The 25,419-nt window shown below is 36.0% G+C and overlaps 1 protein-coding gene across 1 annotated transcript in view; it reads left to right on the top strand.

The window, feature by feature from the left end:
* Positions 1-25,419, top strand: part of RTTN (rotatin) — a 150,799-nt gene that overhangs the window by 90,107 nt on the left and 35,273 nt on the right. Inside the window, exons 33-37 of the mRNA XM_021686411.1 lie at positions 5,505-5,694; positions 7,615-7,706; positions 17,084-17,177; positions 21,182-21,377; positions 23,286-23,376. Of these exons, the coding sequence (XP_021542086.1) occupies positions 5,505-5,694; positions 7,615-7,706; positions 17,084-17,177; positions 21,182-21,377; positions 23,286-23,376 (663 nt within the window). The remainder of the gene's footprint in view (positions 1-5,504; positions 5,695-7,614; positions 7,707-17,083; positions 17,178-21,181; positions 21,378-23,285; positions 23,377-25,419) is intronic.

A 25,419-nucleotide genomic window follows, 5' to 3' on the forward strand; every position in this document is an offset into this window, starting at 1 on the left:
GCTTGCTTCTCCCTCTCCTGCTCCCCCTGCTTGTGTTCTGTCTCTCTCTCTCTCTGTCAAATAAATAAATAAAATCTTTAAAAAAAAAAAATCATGGTGTAATATGTACATATTCCAGATTTGGTCTTCTTTGAGAACTTAAAAATATTTTGAATGAATTGTTTGAATTTTTAGAAGAATTTTTAAAGTAATAAATATATACAATTAAAACAACCATTAGAGGGCGCCTGGGTGGCTCAGTTGGTTAAGCGACTGCCTTCGGCTCAGGTCATGATCCTGGAGTCCCTGGATCGAGTCCCGCATCGGGCTCCCTGCTCGGCGGGGAGTCTGCTTCTCCCTCTGGCCCTCCCCCCTCTCAATACATCTCTCTCTCATTCTCTCTCTCTCAAATAAATAAAATCTTAAAAAAAAAAAAAAAAAAAAAAAAAATAAAACAACCATTAGAGCTTATAATGAAATTTACTGCCTCTCTTCATTCACAGAGACAGCTTTACCTCCTACTGATTTTAATTCTTCAGGTAGTTACCTTCATATCTCTAAATAGTAGTTTGCAATAATGTTTGTTCCTTTACTGTGTTGATACACAGGAGTTAGCTCATTTAAATAATGTCCTGCAAATTTAGTTCTATTACCAAACTTAGTTTCTCCACCTGCTGTTTCTGATCTTGTTACCTGTGGATGATCTCTCTGTCCCCGCCATTTAGAAGGTAAGGAAGTTGTGGCTAAGATGTTCCTATCCTTTCACTTCTGCTAATCTTTGTCAGTTTTATCTTTTACTTGGTGAATGTTGATGACATTTACATTCTCTTCCGCAGCCTTGATTTATCTATAAGTTGATTCTAAAAATTGAAAACTAGTAATTTACAACAGAGCCACTTACTGGGCTGTGGTTATACTTCTCTATCTCTGCTTCTAGGGCTGTGATTTCTCTGGTGCTCAGAAGAAAAATTTTCTGATATTTATATATATTGTATGTATACCTACATAGGTGTGTGTGTGTGTGTGTGTGTGTGTGTGTGTGTGTGTGTGTGATTAAAAAAGTGGTTTGGGTGATTTTTTTTTTTCCTATAGAGTTTCTATCTAATTTTTTTTTGAATTGTGAGTTTATATCGTATCTAATGTTTTTCTAAACTCTTAGTCATCCTTTCTTTTCAGTTAGGATCCTTTATCCTAGAAATTATCTTCAAATAATCATACTCCTACCTAAAAACAAGTGCATGCATGATAAACTTAATGAGTTCTTGCATATTTGAAAATGTATTTAAATTGTACTTCATTTGTACTTCAGTAGTTTAGGTAGTTACCAGATAGGTTGAAATCATTCTTCATAAGAATTTTGCTCCATTGTCTTCTGACATCCCATACTGCCGATGAGAAGTTGGATGTCCATCTGGCTTTTTTTACCTCTTTACGGCCAACTTTTTCATTTATCATCATCTCTTTATCTTTTTTTTTTAAGATTTTATTTATTTATTTGACAGAGAGAGACAGCAAGAGAGGGAACACAAGCAGGGGGAGTGGGAGAGGGAGAAGAAGGCTTCCTGTCGAGCAGGGAGCCCGATGTGGGGCTTGATTCCAGGACCGTGGGACCATGACCTGGGCCGAAGGCAGATGCTCAATGACTGAGCCACCAGGCACCCCTATCCATCCTCTCTTTATCTTTGAGGTCCTAGAATTTTATGGTTATGTATCTTTTTTCATTGCTCTTGCTTGACACTCATTAAGCTCCTTAATTTGAAGACATAGATGTTCTATATCTTTTGGCTCTGACACATTTTTTCATATTATTTTATTTTTTAAAGATTTATTTATTTTAGCAACAGAGAGAAAGTGCGCATGCTTGCGCACAAGTGGGGGAGGGGCAGATGGAGAGGGAGAGAGAGAATCCTCAAGTGGACCCCTTGGTGAGTATGGGCCCTGACTCGGGGCTCAATCCCAGGACCCTAAGATCATGACCTGAGCAGAAATCAAGAGTCAGATGCTTAACTGACTGAGCTACCCATGCACCCCTCATATTTATTTATTTTAAAAATCATTTTTCTTTTTCCTTTGTTCTATCTTTCCACATATCATATGAGTCCCATATTAAGTCTCTTGAATTGATTTTCTTTTTATCTCCTTATCTTTTATATTTTTATCTCTTAGTCTTTATTTTCTGGGATATTAATCCTTTTGTTCATATCAGAATTAATTTAACTTCTTCAATCTTGGTAGGCTGAAATAATTTTCACTGATTTGTAGGCAAAGAAAAAAAAACAGGCTTTTTTTAAAAGATTTTATTTATTTATTTATTTATTTGAGCGAGAGAGTATTCAGGCAGTGGGGGAAGAAAGAATCTTAAGCAGACTCTGTGCTGAGTGTGGAGCCTGACACAGGGCTCGATCCTACCACCCTGAGATCATGACTTGAGCTGAAACCAAGAGTCTGACACCTAATTCACTGAGCCATCTAGGTGCTCCTTTTTTTTTTTTTTAAGTTTTTATTTAAGTAATTTCTACACCCAACATGGGGCTCGAACTCTCAACCCCGAGATCAAGAGTTGTATACTCTTCTGACTGAGCCATCCAGGCACCCCCTGCAAAAAACAGGTTCTGAAACCTTTTTAAGTAGATGGAATTTTAAATTTACATCTCTTATTATGACTTATTTTTTATCATTATTTTCTAAATCTTTTCTTTTTATATTCATAAGGACTAGAGAAAAAATGAATTTTTAAAATATAGATCTTCCTTGACTTACAGTGGGGTTATGTCCCACTAAACTCACTGTTAAATTGAAAATACTGTAAGTTGAAAATGCATTTAATATGCCTATCGAATATCACAGATTAGCCATGCCTACCTTAAATGTGCTCATAACACTTACATTAGCCCGCAGTCGGGCAAAATCATCTAACACAAAGCCTTTTTTATAATAAAGTGTTGAATATCCTTGTAGTTTATTGAATATTGTAATGAAAATGAAAAACAGAATAGTTTTATCAGTTATTTACCCTTGTGATCCCTGGCTGACTAGGAGCTGCGGCTGGTTACTGCTGCCTAGCGTCATGAAAATATGTTACTGCATATCACCAGCCGAGGAAGAGATCAAAATTCAAAGTTTGAAATACGGTTTTTACCTAACACATATCACTTTGCTCCATTATAAAGTTGAAAAACTGTAGATTGAACCATTGTAAGTCAGGGACTGTCTGTATACCAATTGAAGGGTAAATGTGATTATGTTGATGATTCTTTATTACTATGATAATTATATATACTTAGAGGATAACTATTACAGTTCTGCATCACTTATATATAATTTCTCATTTACTTTGGAAATACTTATAACTGAAAAAAAGATGGCTTTTATTTATTTATTATTTTTTAAAAGATTTTATTTATTAGCGGGGGGGGGAAGCAAAAGGGAGAGGGACAAACATACTCTCCACTGAGTGTGGATTCTGATGCGGGGCTCGATCTCACAACCCTGAGATCATGACCTGAGCCAAAATCAAGAGTCAGACACTTAACCAACTGAGCCACCCAGGCACCCTGAAAAGATGGATTTTAGAAGACAGTGAGTTTATAATACCTTTCCTTCTAGCAGTTGGTATAACCATCAGCCTCAGCAGACCTTTACGGAATAAAGAACCAGTAGATTTAATGAGAGCTCTTGAAGAGCTTGTTTTTGAGATTTATATAGCTTATATTCTTTCACCTATTTTTGTTAAACCTTTATGAATTTTAGACTGTGGTGTAACTCATCTGAGGAAATAATTATATAGGTATGATTTTGCAAAAGTAAAAATTTTATATAATCTAATAAAATTTAAAAATTGTTCTGGGCATCATTATGAAATATATTTAGAAAGGTAGTATTTGTCCTACTTTGTTTAATCATTTTGTTTTACTGGTTTGTTGAAGTTTGTTAAGTAGTTGGAGCTAAGCTAGCAAACTTAGTTGAATTATTTATAATTCTCATCTTGGTTGTTAATTCCTTCTCTGAATTATTATAGTGAGGGCTTTAATTTGTGATGTTAAGCAACTATTGCGCGTCTCCTATATATTTGACATGTTTTGTACATTTAGAATGTTACAAGTTACTTAAAAGAAGAGTTTGAAGCTGTGGATGTTAGGATTGGCTCTGTGGTTTTGGATGAATTATTTCATTCCAGATAATTAAATAAGGTAGTTCATGAAAGGGCCACATTGCCTGAAACATATCCCATGGTTTATAGCCATATGACCTTGTTCTTGTACTTTTCTCTGTTTTACCTGCTTCTTCTAGACCTCAAAATTTAAAGTTATGCAGGGACCATCATGTGCTGGTTGCTCATTAAATAGTCTTATTTCTTATTAAATATGTAAATTGCTGTCTTGATGAAGAGTAAGCTCACAGTATTAGGTAGGTTTATTAGAATACAACAATAACAAATCCATGACCATAAAAGGTATTTAATAATGAAATAAGAGGTTTGATTATAATGATAATATCCTGAAAAAGAAAGATTAATGGAAATAATCTTACTGTTTTAATTATACCTTTAACTTGTGAATTATTTTATCTTCCTGGATAGTAAGTTTTAACATCCATGTTTCCTTACTAATGAGCAGACATGAGAAAAAGGACCCATACATAAATCTCACGGTTAATGGTAAACTTTGAATATGTTTTGACCATACCTTTCCTGGTGGCACTTAGATTTCTGTTTTCTTTCTTTTATTTTTCTCTCTCTTATGGTCTGTTTTAAAAATCATAACCTTATCATTTTCCAAAAACAGAAATAATTATAAGCTAGTGACAGGATTATTTGCAAACTGTAAACGTATCCTGAGTGCTTGATTTTTGCCACTGGGTATTCTAGGAAAAGGAGTGAATGGCAGTGAGAAACATTGTTTGGAAAAAAGTGTAGTGAGATTAAAATTGTGTAACGGCAGACTCTTCTTAGCCTCCTGATGGAAAGTGTGTGTGCGTGCTTGCATGCCTGCGTGTTTGCTTTGGCAGGATTAATTCAGTGAGAAGTGGTGTGGCAAACAAGTTTTATCCTGGATGGCGATGAGTCTTTTCAGTTTTTATCTGGCATATTGATAGGTGCAAAAAATAATTTGGAACATAATTACTGGATCACATTATTTCAGATATTTGAATACTTATTTTATTCTGTGTAGGTTGAAAAATACTGCTTTTATTGTATTTGCGGCTCAAGTATGTAATTGCTTGGTTAAAACTGTACCATTTCATAGAAACATTGTAAGCTAATGTTTATCCCTCAAGAGATAGAACGGAGCAGCCTTCTGCCTTCAGAGGATTTTTAGGCAGCAAAAACTTAGAGGACTATGAAATATTTGCCCTAAGTCAGGCTGCTTCGAGTATGGAGGGACAGAGGCAGGTGGAAGGATCATGGTAGCACCTGGGACCCATTTGATTCGTTGAGAGGAATGTGGGGCAGACAGCAGGTCTTTTTGAAGAAATTACGTTATAAATCAGTGTGTCTTTCTTTTTCTTTCCCTCTTTTCCTACAGGGCCCCTGTGTCCACGATGAGGATTCTGGCCTATCGCTCATGGGAAAACCTGCCCTTCAGGCTCTTTTATATCACTGCCATTTTTATGAACATTTGAATCAGATGGTAAAACACTGTTACCTGGGACGGTATACATTTGATTTGAATTTTTCTGCTCTTGATGGAACTTCAGAAGGCAGCGATTTAAATGGTAAGTACATTATATTATTTTTATGAAATCTAACTTTTTATAAACTGTTGAAAGCCTATGTGTTTGTTACAAAATATTTGAAAAATAATGAAGGTACACAGGAAAACATTATTCTTTGGGCCCCACTACGCAGACATGACCTTTGTTAATGTCAGGGTGGATTTTCTTCAGTCTTCTCTCTCTCTGTAGCTTTTGTTTGTTTTACATGATTGTGTTCATATCTATGTACATTTTTGTTCCTTCCTTCCACTAAACATTGCCTAAGCATTTTTCTATGTTATAAATTCTTCATGGAAACCATTTTGACATCTTATTAATGTTTTATAAGTTATTCCATGCCCTTCAGTAAAGTTTTATGGTTTTTTTTTCTCTATTAGATGTTTTAAACTTTTTGGAAGTTTCTTCCTAGGCAATCAAGAATGGGACCTTTTCCTACTAAATTTTCTAATTTGTCGTGCTAATATATCAAAAAGCTATTTGTTTTTGGTATGGTACTAATTTCTCAAAACATCTTGCTGAAACCTTTTTGTTTCTATTTATAGATTCTTTTGGATTTCCTATGATCTTAGCACATATAAATACTTTTGTCTCATAATAATAAATAATGATTTAAAAAATAAGGTTTATTTTAAAATTAATTTTTAATAGTAATTTTTGAAAATCTTTACATGGGGCGCCTGGGTGGCTCAGTCGTTAAGTGTCTGCCTTCAGCTCAGGTCATGGTCCCGGGGTCCTGAGATCGAGTCCCACATCGGGCTCCCTGCTCCACGGGAAGCCTGCTTCTCCCTCTCCCACTCCCCCTGCTTGTGTTCCCTCTCTCACTGTGTCTCTCTGTCAAGTAAATAAATAAAATCTTAAAAAAAAAAAAAAAGAAAATCTTGACATAATTTCAGACTTATAGAAAAGATGCAATGCAAGAACATTCTCAAATGTTAACATTTTACTGCATTTGTTCCCCTATGCCATGTGTATGTATATGTATGTGTGTATAAATTTATTTATTTTACATATATATATACATATATATGTTTTTTTCTTATGTATATGTGTATATATATATATATACACATATATATATATTTTTCTTTTCTGAGTTATTCTAAGAGTGAATTGCAGACATAGTTCCTTTACTCCCAGACTTAAATGTGAATTTCTAATTCACTTTTCTGCTCAATTCTTGGAGGAAATAAGAGGAAAATGACGTTTGATGAAGGTTTTGAACATTTTTTTTTTTTTAAAGAGGAAGAGAGCGAGAGATGGGGTGGAGGGAGGGGTAGCGGGAGAGGGGGAGAGAATCTTAAGCAAGCTCTGCACGCAGTATGGACCCTGATGTGGGGCTTCATTTCCTAACCCTGAGATCATGACCTGAGCTGAAATCAGAGTCAGATGCTTAACCAACTGAGCCATCCAGGCGCCCCAGAAATTTCTGAAAATTTAAATAAATGCCCTTATTAGGAAAGTGACCCATTTCATTGTTTGGATTTCTCTGGATCAGTGTTACTCGAAGCATGGCCCTTGAACCAACATCATTGAAATCTTTTGTGAACTTGTTAAATGCAAAATTATGGCTCCCACCCTGATTTGGGGGAGTAGAATCTCTGGGAATAGGACCCAGGAAATTGCTTTAACAAACGCTTTATGATTCTTAGGCACATTAAAGTTTGGGAGCTGGTGGTCTTGATAAATTGTATTAGATTTAGGTAAACAAACTCCACTAATTGTCATTAAAATTTTTGTGAAACAAGCTTCATACATAAATTAATTAAGAATAATAACAATTAAGCAAACTTTTTTCCTTACTTCTTGGTTGGTTTCCAGTAACAAGTTCTTGATTGGTTTCCTATAACAAGTATTCTTTCTGTTAAATGTTCCAGTACCCAGGAGACTGTATTCATATTGACAGTTTTCCTGTTGTCACAGGTTTAGATGACTCATTCAAGTTTTGGAGGGCTCCATCTAGGATGTCCAATCAAGATCAAGATTCAAGTTCTCTCTCCACCTTGGAAACAATGGTACTTCTAAAGAATGCATAAGTGCTTTATTTTGAATCTCTGAAAAGATTTGAATTTACATAGTGGATGATAAGATGGTATAAAAAGTATAAGGTTATGATTAAAGTAGCTGTGATTTACTTGTTTATTTTTTTTGAAATTTTTTATTTGCTTATTTTTTTTAAGTAATCTCTGTAGCCAGCATGGGGCTCAGATCCACAACCCTGAGATCGAGAGTCGCATGCTCCACTGACTGAGCCAGCCAGGCGCCTGACAGCCGTGATTTTTTTGAACTGCTGTCTGTGTAGAACTAGGGTGTGATGTACTCATATAGCTACACTGAATGTCCTTTTAGATGAATTTACAACCTTTCTTATACCTTATTTGATAGAACCAGAAGCATAAAAGTTTAAAAATGTTTATCAGTAGTAATAGAATAGATCCCATCTGATAATAATGCTTGAATACCATGCAGTTTTGCTTAAGGGCAAAGCAATTTGGAGAAAGTGAACCCATTCAAATGATTCCAGTTTGGTAGTGGAGATTTTAAGCTTTTTTCTAAATATTTGCAACAGATAGACGCTTGTTTTGATTATCTGAAATACCAGAAATTTATGCCTGCCTGCCTTTTTCTTTTCATTCATAAGTTGCTTTGTTCTAAAAAGTTTGAGACACACTTAGTATTTCTAAATATGACTGATACTAGGTTTCACTTGTTTTACAAGCATATGAAATCATTTCCTCTCAACTGGGAAACATTACATTGCATCCTAGAGTGTTTTTGGAACAGTTACTGTGTCGTAGACCCTATCAGGAAGGCAAAGACTTGGCCCTCCTGCTACAGGAGCAAAAATAATATGAGAATAATATATAATTATAAGGCAATAATAAGATTCACTTCCTGTAGTTTCTCAGCACTGGTACTTTTTGCTGCAGTTTTAGGAGTTATTTTTTATCCCTAGACTCAGAAGAGTTTGTGGTTAGTGCTGCATTGAACCTTTATTTGGAAAAGTAGGGTAATTACCCCAGTTCCACTAGATGTCATGCTTTCCTTTCCATGCTAGAAATAGTATGTATCTTCGTCTCAACAAGAGAAATAATATGATTAAATGCAAAAAAGAGCTGTATTAGTTATTTAATTCACAGAAGGGCAGCATTAATATGTGCTTAAAAGTAATTCTTAGGCTTCCCTGTTTATTGAAAGGGCTATCTGTAGACTAACCTTGAAATTTGTACATTCTTCAGTTCTTTGCTTATAGTAGGTACTCAGTAAGTAGCAATTGCTCTAATTAACTTTGAGTCATCTTAGCTGTTTTGTAGATACCAAGTTGTATTTATCCTATGCAAGAATACTTAAGTACTTTTGCATTTCTGTATTTGATAAGAGAATAATAATAATATGTATATAATATATAGTAATATATATTTTAATAATAACAAATATAGATCAAGATACTAGATTTTCTGAGGAAAATCTTAGAAATACATTATTTATTGTAATCATTATTAAAATAGAAGCACCTCTATTAGCATAAGACTCTTTAACTTGTGTTTGGATGTTACATATTCTTTTAGAAATATATACCAATGAAATCTTTTTTTTTTAAGAAATCTTATTATAGTTCTATGTGAGATTGATTTTGTGTAGTTTCTCAAGAGATAATTATCTATCAGTCAATTCTTCCTTTTCTTCTTTTGGATTACAAATAGAAGAGCTTTGGTATTGGTGACTTACTCACCAGATTGGTGACTTTTATTCACAGAAGTAGTCTCATTACCAAATTTTGCTGTCATGTTTTTCTTGCCATGCGAGATACTGTATGTTTTTGTTCCAACAGGAAAAATAAATTTGGAGAATTTATTCATTATATCAGTATTTATTTATTTATTTATTTTTAAAGATTTATTTATTTATTTTGGGGGGGGAGTGCTTGGGAGGGAAGGGCAGAGAGAGAGGGAGAAACCTCAACAGACTGCACTGAGCACAGAGCCTGACACGGGGCTCCATCCCACAACCCCGAGATCATGACCTGAGCTGGAATCAAGAGTCAGACACTTAACCAGCTAAGCCACCCAGGTGCCCATATACTAGTATTACTTTAAACCTAAGCTGTCATACCTAGACCAGCTAATAATTTCTTTTTTTTTTTTAAGATTTTATTTATTTATTTGACGGAGAGAGACAGTGAGAGAGTGAACACAAGCAGGGGGAGTGGGAGAGGGAGAAGTAGGCTTCCTGCGGAGCAGGCAGCCTGATGTGGGGCTCGATTCCAGGACTCTGGGATCATGACCTGAGCTGAAGGCAGACACTTAACGACTGAGCCACCCAGGCGCCTCGTAGACCAGCTAATAATTTCTTAAGTATAAGTTACAAATTGAGGTATCAGTTCAGTGGATTTAAATTTTACAAATAAGTGTATCTGGTAATTTTTATTATTATTTTGTGTATTTCCCAGATATGAGAAAAGATGGAATTTTTTTATTGGTTTTTTCATTTTGTCTTTCTAAGGAAAGCACTGTCTTTTTTTTTTTTTTTTTTTAAAGATTTTATTTATTTATTTGACAGAGAAAGACACAGCAAGAGAGGGAACACAAACGGGGAGTGGGAGAGGGAGAAGCAGACTCCCCGCCGAGCAGGGAGCCCGATGCGGGACTTGATCCAGGGACTCCAGGATCATGACCTGAGCCGAAGGCAGTCGCTTAACCAACTGAGCCACCCAGGCGCCACAAAAGCACTGTCTTTTGATTTGGGTCATATCATCTAGTGTGCTGTCACTGGGTCATTATCCATTCTGTGCAGTTAATGCCACATTAGGGACTTTCATGGTGTTATCTAATGAATATATTAGTTCATTTGTTTGGCAAACTTTGTAGGGATTGGGACATGTATGTTCATAAATTACAGAGAGGGTAAAGAGTGTCATTTTGGTGCATTGCCCTTCTAAGTAACCGTCTTTTCAGAGATGAATTCTATCCAGCTCAGTGTCTCCTGCTCCCAGGTAGGAGGGCTCAGGCATTGGTTGGTTTTCCTCCTGAAATCTCATCTCTACTTCTTAGAAATATCCACACTAGATGGGTACTTACGCCTAGTATACACTGGTATGCAACAAGAGTTTTCTAACCAAAATATGTGTTTTTGGTTTTTTTTTACTGCTATGGAGCAGAATTATGTCTGTATTTTTTGAATCTATTTTATCAATTGTCAAAGGAGATGTGGCTTCTTTCCTTTTGAGCTTTTCTTTGTGAAATATGTGATGCTTTGGAACTTTGGGAGCACCAGTTTAAATAAAACTGAATTTATTTTAGTTTAAGTTTATTTAAACATTTAAAGAGAAATTACTCATGGGATTCTTACTATTGCTATTTTACGAAGGAAGAGATTAACGCATGCAATGAATAAGTGTCTTGTTCAAGGTTCCAGTGCTGGTAACTGATAAGAGCATTATTTGAATCCAGGAGTATGTTTGGCTCTAGAGCCCAGGTTGTTGACCGTGACGTTCTACTCCTTCACAACAAAGCCAGATGTGATAGGTGCCATAGTAGATGTTATAGTCAGGGTGCAGTGAGGTTACATTAGAGAGTATGATGGAATAGAAAGTGATTTTGTATAAGAAGTGTGAGTTGAAATGAGCTTTAAAGGATTAATCTTTCTTAGATGTATGCACACATTTGCAGGGAGCCGAAAAGATATTCAGATATGTCTAAGATTCAGTACTCTCTGACAAGAGTTGAAAGTCTAGTCAGGAACATGAAGCACAATGTGAAAATGATTGCATGCGTGGTTGTGTGGTACTAAAAGCGTTAGATACTCAGAGAATGCCTGGTTTGTTTGGAGTGTGGAACAAAGGCTAAAGTTTAATTATCAGATAAGGGTTAGCTAAGAGAGCTAAATCTGTTTTTGGGTTTGAAGAGGTAAGATATAATAGCTATAAAGATACAAATATAAAGATATTTCAGCTGAATAAAATGCACGAAACATTACAGTTGACATTATAGAAAAATACGTATTGGTATTTGTGTGATGGTAGTTATGAGTTTTATAGAACGAAAAGTAGACCAAGGACAGTTAAAGCAGGGATGAATCAAAGTGGCATTTTAGAAGAAAAATCATTTTGACGTAGGAATGAGTGATAGAGTAGGTACATACATCCAGTGCGATGACCCCAGGAAAACGTGGGGAGACAGCAGTTTGCATGATGGGGAGAGAAAGAGAATGATATACTTTGTTTAAATAAATTTCAACCACCTGTGGATTACCCAGGATCTAAGAACCTGTATATTTTAGTTAGAAAGAAAATATAAGTGAGATTCTAGTTCCTAAGTGTTAGTAATATAGGCCCCAGGACTGTAATACAATGAAAATAAGTTTGTTGTGTGTCTGGTTTTTTTTTTTTTTTTTGAATAAAAATTTAATATTGATTCTTTTTAAAAGGTATATTTATTTATTTTAGAGAGAGAGAGCGCGTGCATAACCAGGGGGAGGAGCAGAGGCAGAGGGAGTAAGAGAGAGAAGCAGATTCCCCGCTGAGCGCGGAGCCTGACGCCAGGCTTGACCTATGAGATTTTTGACCTGAGTCAAAAATCAAGAGTCAAGACGCTCAATTGACTGAGCCACCCAGGCGCTCCTAATATTGATTGTTTTAATAAGACTTAGATATTGATGGTTAATAATACCTCCATATCAGTTTATTTTATCATTTTTTTTCTATGTGACATTAGAATGAATATAATGGCTAGTGAAAATAGAGTATTCATTCCATTCTGTGTACATAGCGTGTACTGTTTTATAAATATTCTTTTAAAAATTGTTAGAAAGAGCAAATAATATTTGTGTTTTTTTCTGTATTTTGTATTCACTTTGGTGTGTTTGAAGTTATCCAGACTAAGTTACTGTAGAGGTATAGCCATTACTGTTGAGTGCAAACATTTAAAGAAATTGGCAAAAACGTTTTGAGATCGATTTTAGCAACTTTATTAAGCAGGTAACTGTAACTGAAATAAGTAAAATAGGGTTGGGTGTTATTTTATATTTGCACTAAAATATATTTCCTTAATTTTGGTTAAAGTGGTTATTTTATGTAGTTAGTTTTGATATATGTGTTGAGTCAGCTTTGGGCCTTTAGAGCTCAGGTGACAATAGCCTCTAGTTTGCTGTTTGCTGGAGGTCCACAGATGGGTTACGGTGTTAAATTTACACCATTTGAGAGTGGTACCCTTTCACGAGCGAGGAAGCGGTGTCTTCGAGAATTCAAGTATTTGGCGTAGGGTCACAAAGCTAATGGAGAACGGAATAGGACAACAAGCTCTAGGAAACTTGTTCTCTTAAATTATATACAGTAGGGCATAGGGATCGTGGTTATCTCCTAGGGTTAAGTCTCTGCATGCGAGTGAGTGATCTTATAGTTAGGCAACAATCTTATATCATCTCATGCTCATTCCTTCAGTGATATTTCTCTGAGCTTCCTTTTTTTTTGTATTATACACAATCCATTTGAATCATGGATCTGTATAGTCGAAGTGATTAAAGTTCTTGTTATAATTTGGTGAGAATTAATGATTACAAATTGTGAAGCATGCCAGAGCTTTTCTGCTGTTGGACATAGAGACAGGTATCATCTATAGTACTGAACACATGAAACCTGGAGTTCCTTAGAAACTTCCATACTTTGTATTTTTGCCATGTTTTAAAAATGTGAGTTGAGGGGCGCCTGTGTGGCTCAGATGGTTAAGCGTCTGCCTTCGGCTCAGGTCATGATCCCAGGGTCCTGGGATCGAGTCCCGCATCGGGCTCCCTGCTAGGCGGGGAGTCTCCTTCTCCCTCTGCCTCTGCCTCTCTCTCTCTCTCTCTCTCTGACTCTCATGAATAAATAAATAAAAAACATTTGAAAAAAAAATGTGAGTTGATTTGTACCCTGTCTTTTTCATCTCACAGATCCTCATTTTCTTCCTTTGTTCTCTTTTAATTTTTTAAAAACCAAATGACTTACTTGGGAGCCAGTCTACTAAAATGAAAGAAGATATAGAAAATATTATGAAATTACTTGACAAATAAAATACTCAAGTCCTAAATTAGCTTTCAAAAAACTTTGAAGTATCCAGTGAACACTTTCATTTCTGTAGGGCAGAATACAAAGAAAATAGTTTTGAACATAGATGCATTTTGTTTGTATGACAGAAATTGTCTGTCTTTTTTTTAAACCCAAATTCTACTTTGATACGGTAAACGACTTTGCTATTTTCTGCTCCTTCAAAGGGACTCTTTTAAAATAGTAACTGCCTATTTTACAATGAGGCATGATTTAGAAAGCTTCTTTAGCTATCAAATCTATTTATAAACACATTGAAGAAAAGGTTATTATTTTTTTAGTTTTTACAAGCAAAATTTGATTCTGTTTTAGGACAGTGGCTTTAAGTAACACCAATTTATCTGTACTAACAGGCTTTTATTGCCTCTTATAATACCAGTAAGGTGAGAAGGCTAGAAGTATATATACTTCAATTCAAGGAAAACTCAGTTTTATTTGTCTTATCAAGGGAATGTAAATTGAAAATCTCAGGATGTGTCGTGTGGCAGACAGGAAAGAGGAAAATGTCTAGATTGTGATTTTGTACTGAAGTCATTTTAATGAACAGAGCAATGACAGATAGAATAATTAGACAGACTCCCTGTTATGAGGACAGCCCTGGCCTCCCACTTGGGGCTTTATGGCTACTATGAGAGCAAATGAGAAGGTGTGTTCTCCGCTGTGGGGGGAAGAGGTGACTGAGCATGCTCCGCTTGGCTGGCCAGCATTCTGGAGGTTTGTCTGAGGACTTCCTCTGACTTGAGTGTATTGATCTGTCATGAATGTAGTCCTCAACTGAGAATCCTAATTAGAGTGTGACCTTGTAGTCCTTATCTCTAAATGAGGATCTGGACTAGAGCAGGCCTTTTCTACCTGTGGCATTATGGGCTCATGTGAACCTCCTCCACCTTCCAGAAGCTAATACTTGAATTTTAAAATGGATTAGTTGTTACTTGGATTTCAAGATAACAAGTAACATATTTATATATTGATATCTATATTATTACAGATAATCAAATATCCATTGGAGATTATTTTCAAACAAGCAAGGATTTGAGCATAGAACCAGAGCTATTCAGTTTAATACTTTTTTGTCTTGTTAAAATAATAATGTGCTAATATAGCAAATTATAAAAAATATAGATAGGTTAGTAGAAATATAAATCACCCATAATCAAGTTTTAAGACACAATGTATTACTATATAAAGAAGTCTTTGTGTTTTCTCAACCATACAGGGTAAGTTATAATACAGCTCTTAGGTTAGGTGCTTTCTAAAATCATATTTTCTAAATCTGTGTATCACTTCCTTGGATTATACTGAGGAAAATCACAACTTTTATTAATGTCTGACCTTTGGTCACACCTTGTGATTTTGCTTTCTTCTAATGAGCCAGGTATTCCATGGGCCCTTAGAAATCTTTTTTTCCTGCACTGAGTGCTACCTCTGTTTTTGTCAGTAGTGAGGACTGGATATGGCCTGTCCCCTCTTTCTGCCCAAATGTTTAAAGGCTAAAACATACTCCTTTAACTTTTGCGTAATTCACTGTCCCTGAGAGAGACTACCCTACTTGATTCATAATAGGAGCGGTTCTTTTTATAAGTTTCAAATGGCACACACAAGGGTGTTCAGTGAAAAGGTAAAGGATTCTAGCATCATTGTCCTCTTAGATTTTATTATACAAACAAAGGGGCTTATGGCAGGTGCCAGATCGTCTTTGTGGTATCAGTCTCAGTTGTTGTTATCTTCACAGACTGTGAAAGTTATTTGGATGTCTGTTGACAGGGATTTTTTTTTTTTTCTTAGAGCCAGTTGTAGGTAAATACATTTTTAGAAAAATAAATTTTAGGGGCGCCTGGGTGGCTCAGTCGTTAAGCGCCTGCCTTCGGCTCAGGTCATGATCCCAGGGTCCGGGGATCGAGCCCCGCTTTGGGCTCCCTGGTCAGTGGGGAGCCTGCTTCTCCCTCTCACACTCCCCCTGCTTGTGTTCCCCTTCTCGCTGTGTGTCTGTCTCATCAAATAAATAAATAAAATATTTTAAAAAAAAGAAAAATCAATTTTAGGTTTTTCCCTATTATCTGGATCTAATATTAGATAAAATAAGGTATTTAATATATGATTATTTATGAGTTTATTTAGACTGAAATTTATCCAGGTTTACTTATTTAGATGACTTTATGTGCTTGGCTTACATTTGTTGGCTACAGCTTTCTGTTATTTATTTGTTATTGTAATGTCATACTTGAAGTAGTGAGAGATGATTAAAGTCTTAAGTTGAAAGGGGTATTTTAAAAACTATATAAATTCCATCTACCATTTTCTTCAGATTTATATTCTCTTTACTAACAGAAACTGAAAACAAAAATACCCTTGGTTTTTGCTTTTATTCTATCATATCAAGTCTAATAAGGTATCCTACTTTATATGTTAAGATAAATACACAATCAATATACAAGTTCTGAGCTGTATGGTATCTGAGTTTGAGGTAGGGTTGATTCATAAGTTCTAGTGACAGCTCATACTGTATGCATGTGCTGACATGGAGATTATCCAGGTTTGGGAAGTACAGGCTATTTCAGAGAAAATAAATTGATGGTAAGAAAAAGAGGGATCTGACCTCTCCAGATAAGGTATTTTTCACATAGAAGGTGCCAGATACATCAGTTTGAACTTTTTCCATTTTAGGAGGCTGCATAGGCTGCTCATCTGTAAACCTATAGGTGAAATTGTGTTTGTCTTCTACAGAATTTATGTTATGTTTAATGTTTTAAAAAATACTGTATTCTGAAACACAGTGTTAACATACTGCCTGAAACAGTTCTTTTGTGATATGGGGAAAGGTAGAGAAAAATCTATTAATATTTCTGTTGATTTTTTTCTTAGGCACTATTAAAATTTGTGTGTGCCATTTGAAACTTATAAGAAGAACCCCTCTTACTATGAATCAAGTAGGGCAGACTATCTCAGGGACGGTGAATTATGCAAAAGTTAAAGGAGCATGATTTAGCTTTTTAACATTTGGGCAATAAATGGGTATAAGCCATATCCAGACCTTAAAATCCGAAATGGGCTTCAAATCAAAACTTTGCTACTTTGAGTTACTGATTTACATAAATTCCAGCAGGTCTTATAAGAAGCAGGAAAGTGCCATTCAAAAAACTTACAACTCTTAAGATATGGAATGTTTTCCAGGCATATGAACTAGTGTAGTTTTGTTATTAACCTTCTTGTTTAAGGTTATTTTGTGTACATGTTGCTTCTGTTTCAGTTTCCATGTGATAACATTAATGAATGAATGTTAAGAATAAAATAATTTTCTCTGCTCCTTGATAGGTGGCACCTTCGTCGGGGAGTGCTGAATTTCTACCACTTGGGCCCTCAGCAGTGTCTCTCCCTGAAGCCTCACACGACCAGTTTGTGGCTCAAGGTACCCTTTTAGGAAGACATTCTGCTTTCGAAAAGAAAAATGACAAGTCCGTCAGGATATTTTGAAATAAATGTCTACATAAGAACAAAATTAAATAAGTCACAAAACACAGTGAATGTCTAGATAAGAACAAAATGAAGTGGACTGGAACATGATAGAATAAATATATCAGAAATTAACAAAACAAATACCCTTAACTAATAAATGGAATGTATTTGTCTGATTGCCATATGGTTTCTTATTAGTTAAGTGTAGATATTTAGTGTTTGAACTGGGGAATTAATAGATATTAGTTACCTTCATTTTTCTCCCTCTTTAGGGAAAACACTTCAATTTACCACATAGTCCACTTGAAAGTGGAGAGAATCTGGTCATAGGTATTTTTCAAGGGAAATACTTCTATTTTAAAGTCAACAAAATGTGTTGCATCTTTATTTTATTAGAAATGCTTGATGATTCATTGTTTGTGTATAACACCCAGTGAGTCATGGAACACTACATCAAAAACTAATGATGTAATGTATGGTGATTAACAGAACATAACAAAATGAAAAAAATGCTTGATGAGTAGCCTGGGATTTATTTTTATTAATGGCAATATACAAATTCTATTCTTTGTATTAGGGACTGCTTCCAACGCTATTATGCTTCAACCTTTATATGTTTGGAAGATTACAACTTAGCTTTTGTTTGTCCTAGAGAATGTACAGGCCTTTATTCAGTAGCATTAAATTCATCACTTGTAAGCAATATGCTACCTAAAAAAGAAGAATTTTAAACACTGAAGTATAAGCATCAGCAGGGAAAAGGTTTTCTAAAACTTCAGAAATAATTGCTTAATGAAGACTTTACTCTGAATTTTTATTACAGTGTTTGTTCCCTAACTTCCTAAACAATGTCCCATTTTGTTTTTTTTAGTAATATATGTTAACAATATAAAAAAGTGTTTAATTGTAGAAAGTACTTATTTGATCCTCTAGAGAATAAAAGGAGCAAACTCACATTGTTTAAATAGTTGAGGACACAGAGGATGAAATGAAATTTGATAATGAATTTCATGAACATTTATCTCTAAAAGTATGTTGCATTACTCTTTTTTAATAACTTCATTGAGAATAATTTACATACCATACAGTCACCCATTTAATAAGTGAATTCATTGGTTTTGAGTCTATTCACAGAGCTGTGCAAGGATCACCACAATTAATTTTAGAACATTTTCATTTTCATCACCCCAAAAAGAAACCTCGCCATTAGCAATCACTCCTCATCTCTTTTGATCCTTCCCAGTCCTAGGCCAGAGTTAATCTACTTTCCTTCTTTATAGATTTGCCTGTTATGGAAACTTCATAAAAAAGCAATCATATAGTATGTGTTTTTTTGTGACTGTTTTTTTTTTTCCACTTAGCATAATGTTTTCACGGTTGATCCATGTTGTATTATGTGTCAGTACTTAATTTCTTTTTATTGCTAAAAATATTCCACTGTATGGATAGACCACATTTTATTTACCCATTCATCATTTGATGGACATTCGGATTTTTCCATGTTTTGGCTATCATGAATAATACCTCTACAGACATTCATGTACAGGTTTTTGTGTGGACATACAGTTATGTGGGCTTTTTTGTTTTGTTTTGTTTTTTGTTGCATTATTCTTGATTTGAATTTATTTTATTTTCAAGGATTGTGCTTAGAATGTGGATTCATGCACAGTTTTACTGGTTACCAATCACTTAAGCATGTATATTTGACAAAAAAGCTTCTTAGTCCTTTTTGTTGAATCTGCCACTGAACAGTGCTGCAAAGCATTGAATATATATTGTGTGTGAGCCAAATACTAGAGCAGTTATTTTGTTGTTCGGTATCTTCTTGAATCTCATCCCTTTAAAATAGTATTAAGATAAAATGTGATTTTTTTTTTTTTTTTGGTGATAACGAGATTTTAGTTCCCTAAGCTAGAACATCTAGCAGGATTTGCCAGTGAAGCTGGTTAGTCCTTTTATTTGTTGTTTTGCTAATTCTTAATTAACCAGGGAATTAATATGCTCCAAAGTGATTTAGGACAGAGTGAAAAAATTTTTCTCTAACATGTACATTAGGGCCACTCCAGACATCCAACTTTACATTTTTAAATTTAGTTTCTAACTTTTGTAAAAGAAAAATTATTTTATTAAAAAAAAAAACCTAACAGGATCTCTTTTGATCTGTAAGCTTACATTTGATATACAAAGGTGAAAGGAATCATTCAAAAATAAAAATGTTAGTGTATTTGAGTACTACTAACATAAATAACTAGGATAATTTTCTCTAGATAAAATATAAAAGTTTATTTAAATATATTAGATGAGTTTGAATTTCTTAACCTCTGTGCCCTCCCCTTTTATTGATCTTCTTCTGTATACTTGGCCTAAAAATGCTGAAAACGTGGAATACATATCTTCTGAATATTTAAATTTTTCCCTTAAAATCAATTGAACTGTTTCTGTGGAATTACCTAAATTTACTTTTCCAAACTTTATTTAGTTTAAAATGTCAGGTCTTTCTTGATGTTACATAGTCCCGAAGTTATATAGTACTAATTCTTCCCCCGAAGAAATTAGTTTATTACAAAGGAAAAATTAAACTTCACAGTGGAGAAAGCGGGTAGATACCCCCTTGACCAAATGGCTGAAGTTAACACTACCAATACTGGTACAAATAGGAATCATGCTTTTCCCGCTGGGATGCACTGAAGCTCTACTCATGAGGAAACACCAAACATCAGACGTTCTACAAAGTAACTGGCCTGTGCTCTTTGCAAAATGTCAAGGCCCTGAAAGACAAAGCAAGTCTGAGGAAATCTTCCAGTTTAGAACCCAAAGAGACATGACAGCTAAATGCAAGTGTGATCCTGAATCGGATCCAAACAAGAACTCTGGAGCTACAGACATTAGTGCGACAATATGCCAAATTTGGAAAAGGTCTATAGATTAGAGGCTACCACTGTGTCATATTAATTTTCTGTTTGCTAATTGTACTGTGATTATAAAAGACAAAGTTTGTTTAGGAAATTAATTTAGGGCCGAAGGGGCATTTGCAACTTACAAGCAGTTCATAAGAAGATAGGTATATAGGTAGATAAAATGTGGTAAAACATTAATATATAGGGATCTGGGCCAAGGTATATGGGAATTCTTTGTACTCTTGTACTTTCTGTAAGTCTGAATTTATTCAAAATATGTTTTTTTTTAAAAAGAAATAAGTGAGGGTCATGAGGGAAAGTCTTGGGGCAGATTAACAAAGATAGCTTTCTTATTAACAATCCCTTGTTGAGTTTTCTGGGAAAGGTCCACAGTCTCATATCTTCAGTTCTTAAAATCCAGGATCTCTGAAACCTTGAAAGTTTTCTCAGAACTCACTTGGTGTAAAACTTGCCTGTACCTGAGTACTGTTGCTGCGGAACCTGAGCAGTATTGATTTGAGGTGGTCTTTCTTTCTTTCTGCATTCTGCTTACTGTGATTGTACATGTGTCACTCTATAGAAATACTTACTTCCTCATGGGGTATTTCCCAAGATCCCACTGAAGGTGTGAGTTAATGTAGGGTTCATGTATCATGCTGTTTTTCTAAAATCTAAAATATTTTGAATTCTAATGCACTTCTGGCCCCTAGAGCTTTAGAAAAAGAGTTGTAGACCGTCTGTTTGTTCCTCGGTGTCTGAATGCTCGAGGGCAGAAAATGTGCGCTGCCCTTCTTGTCTTGGCTCTTATACTGTCACCAAAGGCAGACACACACACACACACACACACACACACACACACACACACACACTCACACAGAGTGGAGGAGTTGGATGGCTGCTTCCTTGGCCTCAGGGTGGAGATGAGTCTGGCACTAAGGAAATTCCCCAACCATTTCTCCTTTGGCACTTTCAGGACTTTCCTCTGAATATCAGAACTTGTGAATATTGTACATAAGCACAAAGTGAACAAAATCATGATAATTTTTATGCTTATTTTCAGTAATGGGTCAGCATGAAACTACATCAGCACAGCTTCCTCGTGGCGCATCCCTTCCTGCCCCTCTGCCCAGGCAGTGTGTGGTCACTCCACCTCTCCTGTCAGCCGTGTGCGGCCTGCTGGACGGCCTCTTGGCGATCGCTCCCGGAGACACTGCCCGTGCTTTCCGGCAAGCTCGTCTCGTAGAGCTTCTCTGCAGGTAAGACGGGCGGGGTGGCAGAGATGAACTGACACCAGCTCTGCTCATGACTTGGTGTAAGACTTCATATGTCCTGGGAATTTATCTTTACTTTTTTTTGGCTCATTAGATTGCAGGTTTCTGCTTTTGCCAGAATTGTCTTGACAGTTTTAGTTTGGATCTATTACAGCATTCATATTGGTTTATTATGTCGACTATTATGCACTCCCACCTTCCTGATTTTTTTTTTTTTTTTTTTAATAATTCAGAGGTTCTAAACCTTATTTGTCCTCCATCACACTTGGCCATTCTAAATGGAAGTGAAAGAGGTCAGGGATTTATCTCCCTAGGGTTGTATCAGAATTGTGGCCATGGGTTGAAAATCATGGTTTAAATTCATTTGGAGTTTTTTTCATTATTGGAGATTAAACTCTTATTAGAAAGTACTCTGATAAAATTTAGAAAATCATGATTTTGTTCTTTCATTTAGCTATATTAATGAGCTTATATGGCAGGACCTTTGGATGATCATATTGGTTATATGGTATAGTAAAAAAGGCTGTAGATCCTTAATCAGCCTGACTTAAGGTCTGATTATAGTTCATTCGCTCCCTAGCATTGTAGTCTTGGGGAAGTTATTTTAATCTCTGGGGTGTCATTAATAACATCTGTTTAGTGGGGTTAGTGTGAGGATTAAGTGATGATGTCTGGGACACTCTTTCTTTATGGTAACTGTTCCTTTTCTTTCTTCCCACATCCAGATAGCCAGTGTACCTCTTCTTGTTGACCACTTAGTCGTTTGCATTTCTCTGCCTGTGAACATTCGCCGTATGAAATTTCTTCTTCTTCTTTGCCAAATCACAGTGCCTTCTTTTTCTTTTCAGGATATTAAGAAAACTCTAAAAAGAAAGAAATATCCCTTGTTTCATCTCACTTTTCATTACTCGTTTACCATTTATAATAAGCCGTGGTGTGTGAGTTTGTTCATATTTCCTTGTCATCTTTCTACTGTGACACCCACTAGAGTTGGAAAAGGAACCCACTAGTCGATTGCCTTTTCCCTGTGGATGTTTTCCTGCCTCGAGAATGATCAAAATGGAGCTTTAGGAATCCTCTGGCTTCTCAAGAGTCAGCTAAGAGTCTGCTGTGAAATTGAGGCCACAGAGCTATTAAAGGATCTTTTATGGCAAAGGCTTGTCATATTCTGTACCTGTTCTTTATTCCTGACTTAAAACAATTTTCCTGTTTGTTTTGCATTGTTTTGTTTTTTACTTTCTAAATCAGAACTTATTTCCTAGCAAGTATTTTTCCTATTTTACAGAGGAAACTAACCACCAAGGTTTTTTTTTTGTTTGCTTTCCTTCTGAAAGAGCTTCATTATATTTTGTTCTGCTTTTCATTAGATATTTTTTGCTTCCCATGTTTATTGGACAAGATCTTTTCCTGTGTTCTAAAATATTATAGGATACCTTTTTGTATACATTTATTGTCTTTATAAAAATCTTTTCTCTTTTTTGTTTTTACTTTCTATTTGAGTATAGTTGACACACAGTGTCACATTACTTTCAGGTGTGCATCTTCATTATTCGACAGATTTATGTGTTATGCTCTGTTCACCACAAGCAGAGCTACCATCTGTCCTGTTACATCACTGTTGCAGTATCATTGACTGTATTCCTTATGCTGTGCCTTTTATTCCCATGACTTACTCATTCCATAACTGGAGGCCTCTATCTCCCACTCCCCTTCCCCAACACCCCCACCCACGTTCCCTCTGGCAGCCATCAGTTTGTTCTCTGTAAAGATCTTTTCTCTTAAATTCTATTCAAGGTTATATTCAAACTTCAAATACTAATTTATTAATTTTTAATAAGCAGCATACTCCTCATCTGGAGGGGTTTCTTTTTTTATTTTTTTTCTTCTTCGCAGTATTGCAGATGCCACCCTCCTAGAGAGCTGTGTCCAGGAGCTGAAGGCTCCACTGCCTTTGTCACCTCCAGTTGAACACACTCAGGCTCAGGTAAGTGTCACGTCTCCCTCTCGCTCATGTCTGTTTGCCTTAAGTGCCAGAAACATAAATTCTGCCAAGAATATACTAACCATAGGAGAGGGATGGAAATCTTTCAGGATATACATGGTATGATGAGGTTACTTGAAATAGGTTACATAACATTTTAATCTGAGACATCTTTGCATGGTGAAATAAAGCAGCAGGGTTTAAAGATTTAGATTCTCTTCCTGATTCCATTATTAACCAGCTATAAATGTTTACCCACAGATCTGGATATCTTTGAGCACCATATTATAAAAAGAGGACGTTGTATAGACCACCTTCTCATTCTATGATTTTAGACTATCATTTTCACCTAAATTGAAGTTGTTAAAATACATAGTGATTAAATTCTTTGTATTTTCAAAACCCAATCTAATAAAAATAAATTTATTTTTGTTCATTTACAGATATTTACTATTTTTAAGTTCTTGCTTGTAGCTAGCATCTTTATGTAAAGTATGCTTAACAATTCCTTGTGTAGTTGTTGCTAATAGAAATGTTACCTCAAATCAGATTTTAAGAAGGGCTACAAGATTTATTTAGTGTGATAATTAAAGGTGGAACAGACCAGTATCTCTTGCTTTGTGGTGCTGTCTTTGAGGTTTCTGAATAGGGCAGACAACCCTTTTACAAGGTTGGGTAACACAGTGTGCATCATCTTCAAAACACTTTTCCCAGGGCAGTGTCTTCACTTTTGAGTGTGTTTATTTGCATAAGGCTATCTCCTCCATTTCACTGTCTATCCATCCAGCAAATTTTTATTGAGGGCCTACTGTGTACCAGGATCTTGCCTGTGCAAATAAATACTCTTCCCCTCAAGTTGGGAGAGCAGATCATGAGCAAATCCATATGTACCTGCTGATGATAGACGTCTGAGAAGAAAAACTAAAACAGGAGACAGGGAATGACATCAGAGCTGGGAGGTTAAGGCTTTTCCACTTAGGGTGGTCAGGGAGGTTCTTTCAGACAGGGACATGTAACCTGAAGTATGTGAGGAAGCTAGTCCTGGGGGACACTGCAAGACCCCTGAGATTGGGATATGTTTGGTCTGTCCAAACAATATCAAGGAGGCCAGAGTAGCTAGAGTGAATCTGTGAGGGGGAGATGAGATTGGAGGCTGCGGTGAGCTCCATGAAGGCAGGGCTTTGCCTGTTCTTACATATCAGTTGTATTTTGGATGCTGAGCGCAGTGCCTGTCCCATGGAAGGTGCTCATTTAGTACTTGTGGAATGAATGAATAACAACAACAGTAGCACACATTTCCGGAGTGCTTGTTTGTACTAACTTATGTAATCATCACAATAGTCACATGAAGTATCATTAGTGGCCTCATTTTAAAAGTAAATGACTGGAAATGTCCAGGGTTGCTCACATAGAAAGGGGCAGAGCCAGGATTCCAGCTCATACAGGTTGGTTCCAGAACTTACACTCTTACTCACTTCATCACCTGACCTTCTGTAGGTTAAGTGCTTCTTGGCTGTTTGTCCTCACACAAGATTACTCATTCATTCCAGAAAAGTTCTGGAACCTCTTCTCTGCCAGATTATGTTCTAGATGCCAGTGACAGAGGTGTGAACAAAGCAAACACACATGCCTCCCCACATGAATTCTGTCCTCGGTGCAGAAGACAGTAAGCAGTAAATAAAATGTGAAGTGTTTTATCAGCTGGTGACAAATGGTATGGGCAAAACGAGGGTGGGTGAAAGGGTGTGTGGCAGAGGGAGAGCGTGCTATGTTTTGTCAGGGTGGTCAGAGGAGGCCTCACAAGGGTGAGATCTGAGCTGAGAGTGTAGAGGCGCCGAGGAAGTGGCGAGTGTGGCTGGGCGGAGCGCGTGGGCTCGTGAGAGGCTTCAGTGATTCCGTGGTTCTCTCTCAGATGCTTTTCGTTGGCTCTCACCTTCCATGGCTTATCTGTTTCTGGTAACACTTCATGCATCAGAGTCAGACTTGCTGTAACTGCAATCAGTAGAGTACAAAGGCAACAAAAAAGACTTCATAGCAATAAGGAAA

The sequence above is a fragment of the Neomonachus schauinslandi genome, chromosome 14 (assembly GCF_002201575.2).
Source record: "Neomonachus schauinslandi chromosome 14, ASM220157v2, whole genome shotgun sequence".
NCBI classification, from domain to species: Eukaryota; Metazoa; Chordata; class Mammalia; order Carnivora; family Phocidae; genus Neomonachus; species Neomonachus schauinslandi.